Source organism: Lissotriton vulgaris, chromosome 1_1 (genome assembly GCF_964263255.1).
Source record: "Lissotriton vulgaris chromosome 1_1, aLisVul1.2, whole genome shotgun sequence".
In the NCBI taxonomy this organism is placed as follows: domain Eukaryota; kingdom Metazoa; phylum Chordata; class Amphibia; order Caudata; family Salamandridae; genus Lissotriton; species Lissotriton vulgaris.
Window position 1 is genome coordinate 655539054 of NC_141685.1, and position 12138 is coordinate 655551191.

General features: G+C 44.1%; 1 protein-coding gene across 1 annotated transcript in view; it reads right to left on the bottom strand.

The window, feature by feature from the left end:
- Nucleotides 1-12138, bottom strand: part of TTLL7 (tubulin tyrosine ligase like 7) — a 1104754-nt gene that overhangs the window by 307976 nt on the left and 784640 nt on the right. Inside the window, exon 19 of the mRNA XM_086936338.1 lies at nucleotides 11584-11718. Coding sequence (XP_086792464.1) covers nucleotides 11584-11718 — 135 coding nt within the window. The remainder of the gene's footprint in view (nucleotides 1-11583; nucleotides 11719-12138) is intronic.

Genomic DNA, 12138 nt, shown 5'->3' on the forward strand with positions numbered 1-12138 from the left:
GAGCCAAAGCATGCTGTCACCATGGCACCGCTAACACAACACCACCAGGGGAGGGGGAGGTCACGTCATTGTCCCAGAGAGTGACCTCTGGCTGCGGCCACTCTCTCCTGGGCTCTAGTTGGGCCTGTCTTTCAGGTTTGCTTGGCCGGGGGCATATTCGTGACAGGCCTGGAGACCTCAGCTTCTGATGTGTGAGGCTCCTCAGCAGCGTGGGTGTAGTTGCTACGGCCATTTGGTTGATGCTTGACACGTTTAAACCATGACACATTGCATGACACTGTGGTCTGTCCACACTGGGCAGTCAGCATCGTCTCTTTTATAGCAGTGATTGCAGTGATTTCCTGCAGTTCTTTTTCAAAGGGGGTACAAAATCAAGGGGATACGAAACCTCCACCTGGGATGACGATCTTTCAGCACCACCTGATCACCAACAGCGAAGTCGGGCCATCGCTCTTCATTCCTGGCTGGCCCTGTCATTTTTCTTGGGTGGCTTGAATGTCTATTTCTGCTGGGATCCAGCTCGGCCCAGCTGGGATGACGTCTTAAGTGTACCTTCTCAGTAGTAGAACACTTGGAGGGCACCCAGTGGTGCTGGGAGGTGTCAGTCAGTAGGCTCTCAAGAAACGGTGTAGGCAGCATTCACTGTCCTCACCATGCTCCACCCCGATCCGGAGGGTTCGGCTCAGGGTGCACATGAAGCGCTCAGCCTCTCCATTTGCCTGATGCCACTGTGGGGCTATCTTTTTATGTTGGATGTGCAGGCTTTGGCGGTATGTCTGGAAATCTTGGGGGTCCATTGTCGGTTTTCATTTCACCAGGGAGGCCCGGGGCTGCGAATACTTTTGTCGAGCATTGGCTTGACATTCCCAAAAGCAGTTGACCTGATAAGCTTTACCACTGGAAACTTTGAATGACTGTAATGTGAGCCTGACATCAGGGAAGCTGCCAAAGTCCATGCTGATCTGTTACAATAGTGTAGTGCAGGTCTTCCTCTGTGGAGCATTCGGTGGGTCTCTCCTTGTAATTTTGCAAGAATGGCAGTTGCAAACCTGTTCGGCAACCCACTTGTCCATCCCTGGGAACCACACTTTGTCTCTGAGGCAAGGTTTTGTTTTCGTAATTCCTTGATGTCCTTGGTGTGCCAGTTATACTACTTGGGCCCACAGGCTTTTCAGCATCACTATTTGGTATTCTCGTAGTAGGAGAGCAGTGCTGCTTGTGCCAAGTTCATCACACACTCACCAGAGTTGGTTCCTGGCCGCTTGCTCTTCGGTCATGATGGTTCTTGCACCCTCTAGAAAGTTCTTCCACAGCCATCTGTGCAGCACTTCCTTGACCTTGACTATACCGGTGTCAGGCTGGTTAGCTTCACGTATCTCATCCAGCGATAGGGTTTTTGGGTATGACTCATGCATTACCATGTGTACGAATTCCTTCCCCCTTCATCGGTCTCTGATGAGCTGCCATCATCTGGTGCTGCTGCTGGTTTGTTTATGTTAGACCGGTATGTGATTTCGAAGAAGTAGGGTTGGAGCTGCATGGCCCATCGTTCGATTCGAGGTGGTCCATTCCTGGCTGTACCAGTAGAGGGACAAGGGGATTGTAGTCGGCCACAACACGGATTTGCTTGCCACAGAGGTATAAGTGAAAGTGCCAACATGCCCTTCAGACTGCCAATGCTTCACTCTCGATCTGGATGTAGTGCGTCTCAGTGTCAGTGAGTGCCCTGCTTTAATACACGATGGGGAGCCAGGAGCCTTCTTTTTCTTGTAGCAAGAATGTGCCCCGGCCCACTGGGCTAGTGTCCACGACCAGTTCTGTCCTGCACCAGGGGTCGAAGTAGGCCATTGTGGCATCAACCAGAAATGCTCCCTTCTTGATCTTGATGGCTTGTTCCGGTTGGATGTCCATGTCCAAGAGGCAATCATGCTTGGTTAGGGCTTGAAGTGGTTCTGAGAGGCTGAACAGATTGGGGATGACCCGCCCACAATGGTTGGTCATGCCAAGGAAGCTTCTGATTTCAGAAGCGTTTTAAGGGATGGCCCCCATTCTGATGGCATCTAACTTCTTTGGGTCAACATATAGCCCGGCACTTGAGAAACAGACTGAATTCAACTGAAGTGGTGAGCCGTCTATTGAAGATAAAATCTGGCTCCCCACACGATCCATGCCCTACTGCAATAGCTAAATTAGCCCCTGACATCATTGCAACCGGACTCACCCCCCTCTTCAACCAGATGTTGGATAAAGGGGAATATCCCGCCAGATGGAAACGAGCCTCCATCCTGCCCCTGCTAAAAAAAAAAAACCTAGACATCACCGAGATGAATAACTACCGGCCGATTGCACGACTTCCCCTCCCCGCCAAAATTATGGAAGGCAACTTAAATGCACAATTAAGTACCTTTTTAAAGACAGGAGAACACCTTGATCCTTCCCAACACGGCTTTCATGCGGAACATAGCACGGAATCCGCCCTGATCAAATCAGTGGAAGACATCAGAAAGGTGATGGATGCAGGAGGCAGAGCAGCCCTGATCCTGTTGGACCTATCCGTGGCCTTCGACACGGTCCACCACAAGTTGTTGGTGGACCGGTTGAGGGCCAGTGGAATTCAGGGAAAGGCACTAAAGATCCTACAGGCCTTCCTCTCCAACAGAACTCAGTCGGTGGCCCTGGGAGATTTTGAATCGCGTCCGTTTGTGTTGCCCTGTGGAGTTCCCCAGGGGTCCTCACTTAGTCCCACCCTTTTTAATGTTTATGTTGCGACCCTAGCCCCGGTGATTCGATCGTTTGGTTTTCACCTTACAGCATACGCTGATGACACACAGATAGTGGTGTCACTACTACCCGGCAACACAGACAGTACAGCAGACAGGTTTAGAGGTTGCATGTATGAGGTGGGCTGCTGGATGGCTCAAAACTGTCTGAAACTCAATTCCACAAAGACTGAAGTGCTGCTCTTTGGTGCCAGGGACAACTTTTGGTCCCCGAGATGGTGGCCGGATGAAATGGGACCTCTCCCCTCCCCGGTGGCAAAAGTTAAAAATCTGGGCATACTGGTGGACGACTCTTTGTCCTTTAAACCCCAGATTAATGCACTATCCTCCTCTATGCACTACATCCTCAAAACAATCAGGAAAGTTCTTCCTTATTTGGAGAGGGAGCACAGGAAAACTGTCATTACTGGTCTAGTCCTCTCACGCTTGGACTATTGTAACAGCCTGATGCTAAACGCCCAGCAGAGCGTTCTTAATAAACTCCAGTTACTGCAAAACGCAGCTGCCCGCTTGATCACCGACACCCCCAAATTTGCCTCGGTAGCTCAGGACCTGGTGAACCTTCACTGGTTGCCAATTCGCAAGAGAATTGCTTTTAAGGCACTATGCATGGTCTTTAAGGCCCTGGATGCCATGGGTCCTAGTTACATGAAACTGCTCTTCCATTGGTATAAACCAGCAAGAACCTTGAGATCTGGGGAACTGGCGCTGGTAACAGTCCCCAGAGTTAAGAGAGCACGCTGGGTTGGCAGGAGTTTTTCCCTCGGGGCGGCAGAGGCATGGAACAAACTGCCACTCTACCTTAGACAATCCTCGGACCTGATGGCTTTCAGGAGAGAGCTCAAGACCTGGCTCTTTACTCACTAACCTCTCAGTTACCCACATACACTGGTTCAATTGTGCTAGCGCCAGGACACCTCCGGGTAACAGAGCGCTCTACAAATGTAAAAAATAAAGAAATAAATAAATAAATAAAAGGAACATTTCTTCCTGTGGAAGGTGAGCCTGCTATCTGCCAGTCTCTGTAGTGTAGCTCTGAAGCATGTGTGGTGATCTTCCTGGGTGTCTGAGTAGATTAGAATGTCATCACTCACATTGATCACACCAATCAACCCTGGAACCAGTCTTTATCTTCCAGAAAGGTAGGAGGATGTTCAGTCTAAAATTGGACAAAGTATTGAATCCAAAATATAGTATTGACAAAATATTGTGTCAAGATTACCAAAGACAAAAATATTGGGAAATTCAGTTTCTATGGTTATGCAAAGTTTTACTATGCTAAATTTCAAATATATGTACCTTGACAATACATTTCTTCAAGGTATGTAGATGTAGAATTAAGAATAGTTAATCTATGGTTACCTATCTGCACTTACATTCCTGATATTTTGATCCTCAATATTTTTGACAAAATATTACTCTCCTCGATATTCTGTCAGCGATCGTAGGTAGGGGTCTCTATATCAACAGGAAAAAGCAAGAGAAGGCAGGGGTAGGTGAGACGCAGATGGGAAGAGAGAAATATTTAGTAGCAGGAACCTCTTGGAAACCATACAAAAAGGGCATCTCCAGATGCCATTGTTGTATGATTTCCAAGAGAAGACGCTTAGTGTCATACTAATGGTAAAATGCAGTATACAAATACTGATATCAACATATCATGCTGAATGGAAAAATGCAGGTTATAGAGCTAGGATATGCATCCTACTATACCAGGGATTTTGCTGTGAAGTTCATCAGTGGGTCAGCTCACTGACAAACTTCACAGTGAAGCCCTGCTGCTGTAGACCTTATCACCGGCCTTTTATATTTAATTTAATATGGTTTAGTAGGATGCACCTCCTAGATCTACAAACAGCTACACGACTATTTAAATGACCAATTCGGTCTCTGGAGATTACTTAAAGAGCACCTGTATGACAGTACATTTTTGAAGACTTATTATTTCTTGTCACCTTGAAGGTATTCATATTGCTTATCTGAATCACTACTCATTATCCTTGATGATCCTTGATGATTATTGATATCCGAGCTTTTTGACTGAGACTGCTTAAAAGGTGTTTGTTCAACAGAGAGCCCTTAAAAAGGGATAGAGACAACAAACGTCTAATGTCTGATGCAAGTACCAACAATAATGCACTGTGTTACTAACCAAATACTTATTTATATCTTGAGTAGGATTAGAATTTTGTAAATATTGTGGGTTTATCCTACTTTGAACCTACACTAATAAATCCAGACTTCAAAATTAACTTCAGATTTAGTTAGTACTTTGTTAATCCTATGTTAGGTTGCCTCAAATATAGTTTGGGGGTTTTGCATTAATTTACCAGGGCCTGGAAGGTAACTGACACAATTAATTGAATTTTGCACTCAGCATATGAGGCTCAGATTGACCTTTATTTTCTGAAATACAGGTAGATTATGTTTGTATAAACTTTGGGGAAATTTGATGCAATTTGAGAAATGTTTACTTTGAGAAAATGTTAGTAGAGTTATGCAGCTGAACTTTATATGATATGTTGTTTATTATTATTATTCTTCAGGGACATTTTAAGGATTTCGGGGGCCCTGGGACAAATGTAATTTGGGGGCCCCTGTTCAGAACAGCTTATGATTCATGATCAAATTTCAGCTCTTTCATGATCTCTTTGTCCAAGTCACCGAAAGTGCATGGGCATCCTGGTCCATATTCTAAATGTGTTTACATTTAATATTGAAGGGTAGGGACATGTTTTCAACATTAGAATATACAGCAGCAGCTCACTAATATTGTTGCACATTGTCTTTGTAAACCCCACCTATTTCTCATATACGAGGTCCTGTTTTGACCTAAAAGAAACTTCACCCACATTAAAATTAAATTAAAGGAAACAGCGTTTAAAAAATCTGTTTAAGAATTATACAGTGTCCTCAATGCAAGGCTCCTTGCAGAAAAGAGCTGGCTGTATTGGGAGGGGGTGGGGCTGAAAGGCTGAGGCCCTGGGTCAGAGCCCCCTTTGCCCATGCCTTAAAATGTTTCTGTTCTTCTTGGTAAACACTGACAGGGGGACTCTTGAAAAAGAGAAAAATGGAGGAAGAAAGGTCAGACACACAAATTAAGAAATTAAGAAGGAGTCTTTTGGGTAGAGCAGAGCTTCCTCAGGACATTGGTATCTCAAATTGGCTGTTCAACAGTGTTTTACATATATTCTCGCATGGGCATCTGGCCAAAAGGTACAGAGGAAAGGAAAAATTGGCATTGATAAGAGAAGGCAGGCTCGGAAGAGGAAGAGGAAAAGCATTTTCAGAGTGAAGGATGACAGCGGAATGGATATAGCATAGAGTTAGAATTAAATGTGGATTGTTCGAGAGAAGCCAGGGCAGGCCAATAATAGCCCCTTGTAAGCAGGAGCTCCCCACTTGTTACAAGGGAGTCTCAAGGCATACCTCGTAAGATCCTCCTTGTAGTAGTTACATTTACCAGAGGAGACACCAGGAGGAAACGTGGAAGATTGAGATGGTTTCTTTGAGGACAGAGGCGGGCTTGGGTAAAGATGTATTTTCTTCAGCAATCGTTTATAGGGGTGAAGGCTATATTAGCAAGAGGGGCAGTAATTAAAATGGATAATACTGAGAGAAAGTATTTTCTGTCTCTGCAGTATTTGCTCCCTGCTCAGATATACCAATATGTTACCAAAATTGAGATTGGGATTTGGTTTGCAGGGCCTAGCGATTGTGCCTAATTTCCTGCCCATCTCAACAAAGTAGAGACTAGTTTGTCAGCAACCCAGTCTTTTTCTCACACTATGACTATTCCAAAACATTTTGTATGTGTTATAAATTAGCTGCATCATTCTTATTTGCAGACAGTCTTATCCATCCAAAGCTCTTTCTGGAATTACTTTGTCATGCTGCTTCTAAGCTTCCACCCAAGAAATCTTATTTCATATTGCTCATTTGTTTCACACAAAAATTCAATAAAAAGGTCCAAATATTGTTAGAAGTAAACACATTGTCGTTCTTCAGGCACTGTTGCAAAATATTTTCAAGAATGTTATTACTATTTAATAATCTGCTCTCATTTGTCTTTGGGGTATGTTGCAGGTTTGGATATCAGCCCTGAGCTGCCATGCCATTTATTCACCAAGATCCCAGCAATATTCGAAGTGGTATCACAGGTTGATCCTGTGACCCATGCTGAGAAACAGCTACCTATTTGCTGGACAGTGGATAGGTAGAGGGACTGGATTGTATTTTGAAGAAAATACAGAAGACTTTTAAAGCACTGTTTATTTTCTGATCTTTCCAATGAAACATGGTGTACAAAGAGCAGTGCAATGAGTGCCAAATGGAAAACTAGATAAACATCTCTTACCCTTTGAAATCCCAGACTGACACCCATGTGTGATGGGTGCTCAGTTTCTATCTTTAATGAATGTTATTACAGCAAATCTTATCAAAGATGGGCTGAGTTTCATGCTAAATGCCTACCCAAGCATTTAAAAACCAAACATATTTGGTGAGAGTTGTCACAATATACCAAAGAATATATATATTCAACCTTCTATGTGCTTCAGAGCTAGGATTTGAGGCAGCCTCCACCAAACAGCAATAACGCTGTTTACTGTACTAACATCATATTCAGCAAACAGCATAAAGGTATTATGTGCAGGTAAATGAAGCATGAACAGAACAATAACTAAAGAAATGTCCTTAAACTGTATTATTTGCTTTGAATTTTCCAAACCTTCCTCTGGGGAAAGGATGCTCAAATATCTTGCAAACGGTTTTTTAAGGCCGGTTATGTTGACACAACTGGCCCAGTGTGTTTGTATTGTACAATATGCCATAGATTGTTATGTAAAATAGAATCTGATGTTTCACATTGCATCAGGTTTAGTGACTTAATGTGTATTAAAATAAAACATTTGTCATTCACAGTGCTAAAATTCCTTGAGGGAGAGGCCCAAAATCCTGCTATGCCATGAACAATGTTACTGACCTAGTGTGTTTTAAAATGCACTACTTGCCTCACATAGTCTCAAACAATGATGTGCTGAATAAGAAAAGCAAAGGGAGACCCCAGAAAGTCATTTTGATTCAGCTCTTATGATGTCTACGCCTCCACTCATAGATGTGTTAGCCCCCCCCCCCCCAAAGTTTGAATCTAGTTGCGCCCCTTGTTGTATACCTATAGCGTAAAAGAACTATGGTCATTTTATGATGTTGCTATCTACTCTCACATGAATTTCTACAATGAAATGTTCACAGTGCCTGGGTCCTTGTGGTATCCCGTCCACCTCATCACTCTTTCCTATATAAGATATACATCGGCTTATATTTTGTTTTGATACCAAAAATGGACTGAGGAAATATGTTGGTGTCCTCGCATGAGCACTTTAATCATGAATGTTCTAGACTATTGCTTTGCAAAGAAGGGAGCAATATGTCACCTCTGCATGATTATTACCGCTTCTTTCACTCATGATAAAGTGTTGCTTAAAGTGTCACGCATTGCAATGAAATGTCACACATCGACAAACTCAAATAATGGAATTGTCACACATAACCATACTTGGCAGCTATGTAAAACTGCTGTGTAGGGTGCACACTTTTATGGCAGTGCTAGCGGTGAGGTTAACTCCACCACAGACCAACATTCAGAGGGACTGCACTGAAGCTGGTAATATGTGACAACAGTGGTCCAATCGGGGAGATCGACTATTCGGATAAGGTTGTAATGAATACACGTCTAACTATTTCCTATTAAACACCAACCCATCTAAATCAAGGATGGGAGTAGGCACTCTTTCTGAAGGGAGAATAGTAATCATAAGATTTTGATAACTATTCTCCCTTACAGTCAGAAAGAGTACTGCCATTCTTGAGTTAGATGGGTTGGAGTTTATTAAGAAATAGTTAGGATAAGTGTATTATTAACTACCCAGGTCCTTCGGGCCATTTAGTCGGGATACCCCATTGTGAGGTAAAGGTGCACTGACGTCGAAGCATCAACATTTGTGGCACTCAGCACTGATGTCATATTAGCTCATGCTGCTTAGTAAGGCTGTAACATGGAAAGAGGGTGTCTACAAAAACAAATGCTGCATGTGAAATTCTAAGTGGATTCCTAGCTAATGTGTCACTGCAGTGCACTAAAGGACTACCTTGCTGCCTGTCGATGGAAGTGACATGCCTTTAGCCTCCTAAATATGGGGTGGATGGACTAACAACACAGCCACATTTGTACTAACATAAGCGCTGATGGTCCCCTCACGTTTACTAACAGCATGTGAAGCAAGAAAACAACGCAAGCATAAGTACAGCGAGTTGACCCTGAAACAGGTCAGGAAGTTTGGTCCAGCCAGGGCACAGTGAAGATAGAGGATCTAGAGGAGGGAATACATTGACTGAGGACATGCTGAAACACTCTGTGAGCACGAACAGAGGAAACAGAGGAGGATACAGGACAAGGGGGCGAGTTGTGGAGGTTTCTTATACATGGAGAGAGAGGTTTCACTTGACCAAGAGAAACCCCTATTGTATTTAATCCACCACCAAAGGCCCCGGAAGAATGTCATAGTTGGCATGAATCTGCCGTTGAACTGGGAAAGTAGCCCTGTGGTGCTGAAAAGCCATGCTCTGATAGACAGTACAAACTGCAAAGGAGAGGGAAAGGGTATCAAGTGCCTGAGGTATCCTAAATACAGAGGACTCTGACACATTCTAATACCTTACCTCCCTCTGCACACCCCAGGTTATCTCCGTAATCATCTCATTGCCCCAACACACGCATCTACCACTGTGTACACTCCAGTAGTGCCTCCAGTCTTTTCTCCAAACCACCACGAAACTCTTCTGAAGCTCATACTACCAACTGCATTAAAACATTTTCGTCCAACAACCACTAGCCTTTCTCCAGTGACAATCTCCACTTCTCCATATAGTCATACTCCCAACCACCACTACCAACAACGTCTTTCCTTTTGAACATCCTAACTCTAACTGTACATCTACCACCAAACGCCACCACTTCCATGTTTCCTATGCACTCCTCATCTCTGTTTTTCATCCTACTCTTTCATGCTGTACAAATCCCGTCTCTGCCACCGTTTGATCGTAAACATCTATTCACATTCCCTAACTTTCTACCCATCTTTGTTTTTACCTTTTTGCCAACCACCACCAGAAATCACCAATGTACACACCCCAAGGACTCTCCCTTTGCTGATGCCAAAGCCACAATTTAGAGCTCTGGTACTAATCCATCCCTCTCATATCCAACCGTGTCTCTTAAAGTAGTTTCGTGTATTTCCTACATTGGCTACAGTGGTATTTACATATCGTGTTAGAGTATAATATATGGTTTATCTAGCTCCTTGTGATGCTGGCTACATTTGCTCCTCAGAGTATTGCAGCTGTGCTTCCTAGAAGAGGGCTTCTCATTGCAATATCCTCCATGTAGCCCTTCTCAGAAGACTACCTTTTTTCCACCCAGATGTGTTTGAGCTGGAATTCCCACTGGAGTTTCGGTCAGCAGTCCTTTTCACTAGATTGCCCTAACCGTGTTGTGCTACTCACCCCACTGACTCGCAAGTCCTAAAAGCGTTCCTCCCATTTGTGAAGACATCATCCAGTAGCCCAAGCAGAGCTTCACACTGAATACTTCCTTCCCAGCAGAGCTTTTCACCGTAGAGGCCCTATAGCAGGTGTTTACCACAGGAGAGCATCCCGGGGCTCCAGTGTTTCTCACACTGTGCTATTCACTGGACTGACCCCTAACTGTGATGCATGATCACCATGTCACCTTAACAGGTCTTCCATGTCCAATGGTGCTCCTCACATGAGTACTCCTGTAGCTGTGCTGCTCACTGTTGTGACTCCACCGCCCACATTTCACTGACATGTCCGCTAGCTGCACTTTTCATCTGAGAGCCCATTTTCACTGGCAAGGAAGAATCTAAACCACACCAGGACGCTGAGGCTCTGCCTGCAAAATCTCACTGCCAGTTCCCTTTAGAATTGGGCTCAAAGATTTGCTGTGGAGCAAAGAGGAGCAGGGTAGCTCACAGATGCGTCAGATTGCGAGGAATGAAGGAAAGATAGAGTATTGGTGCAAGCAGAGGTGATACTGACATTATGCCCTGTATACCAGGAACGGAACGATGAAATGTCACCAAATCATAAAAAGGCACTAATGACGTAAAGGTCTCAGTGCCATTAACCTCTGCTGATCTTCCATTCAGTCTTTTTAAGTATTGTCCCACCACACATTGCTGTCAGAAAACTCATTAGAAAAGTTGTTTGGGTTAAATTGGCCAAGGGGGGAACAAAATTATTAAAGATGCAAAAATATGTTGTCCTATGTAGTCAGGTGTCAAGGTTAACGAGAGGCGTGTGGCTCCAATTTTATAATAATAACAGTGAAGCCAAGTGATGTTTGTCAGAAGTCAATTGTTCCCTAACTAGGTAAATTTGTATCTAATACTATTCCTTCATAATCATTTGCTGCAGCTTTAATGTGTGTCTCTTTCAACTTCACTTGGGTAGCACATGGATTGCTCCAATTAAAATGAATGCAAATACTACTTTCACACAGTGCAGTTTTTTTTAATTAAAGTTTTGGACGTAGCACGAATTACGTAAAACATTGCATTTATTTATTTACATTATAAAAGCCTGTACATAGCGCAAAAGCCGCGCCCGCGCAACCCTTAGAACATAAGCCCTGGTGTAGAAGGACCTGCTATGAGATGGGCCCCTGAGACGCCCGAAACACATGGAGGGTGACCAAAGTCGGATTACCAGCTCCGGCACTTACGTCATCCAATATGGCCTCTGCTTCTTCATCTGTCTTTCCCGGAAACCTGATCCTCATGTCGTTGAGGACAGCGAGGGTCTGCTTTGACAGTTCTTCCTCTTGCTCTTTGGTCCTGTGAGGCAGCAACGTCTCGCTCTACAAAAGAAAAACAATCTTCTGAGGGGAGCGCGGATTAGTCCTACAGCAGAGCAGCATCTTGTTAGAGATGTTTGACATGCACATAATCTCATAATAGAATTTAAATGAAGTAACGTTATTCCACACTGGTTTTGGCGGCCCATTCCCATAGCGTGCACAGCCTGCTTTTCATTCGAGTTCTAGGCCTCCTCGCAAACAATATCTTTAGCAAGGAGAGCCGTCATGAAATCACCTCGCTCCTCTGGGGTTTCTTCATTACCTACGCTGTTGTGCCAAATGAATGCATTTCCCGAATAAACGCATCGATTGATTGAGTCGTTAAACTAACTGTGACATTTCAATTATGCGCTGCTGTTTTTTTCCAGCAACCGAGCTTCTAACAAGGAAGAAGGTAGGCTGTGGCGTGTACACCGCATG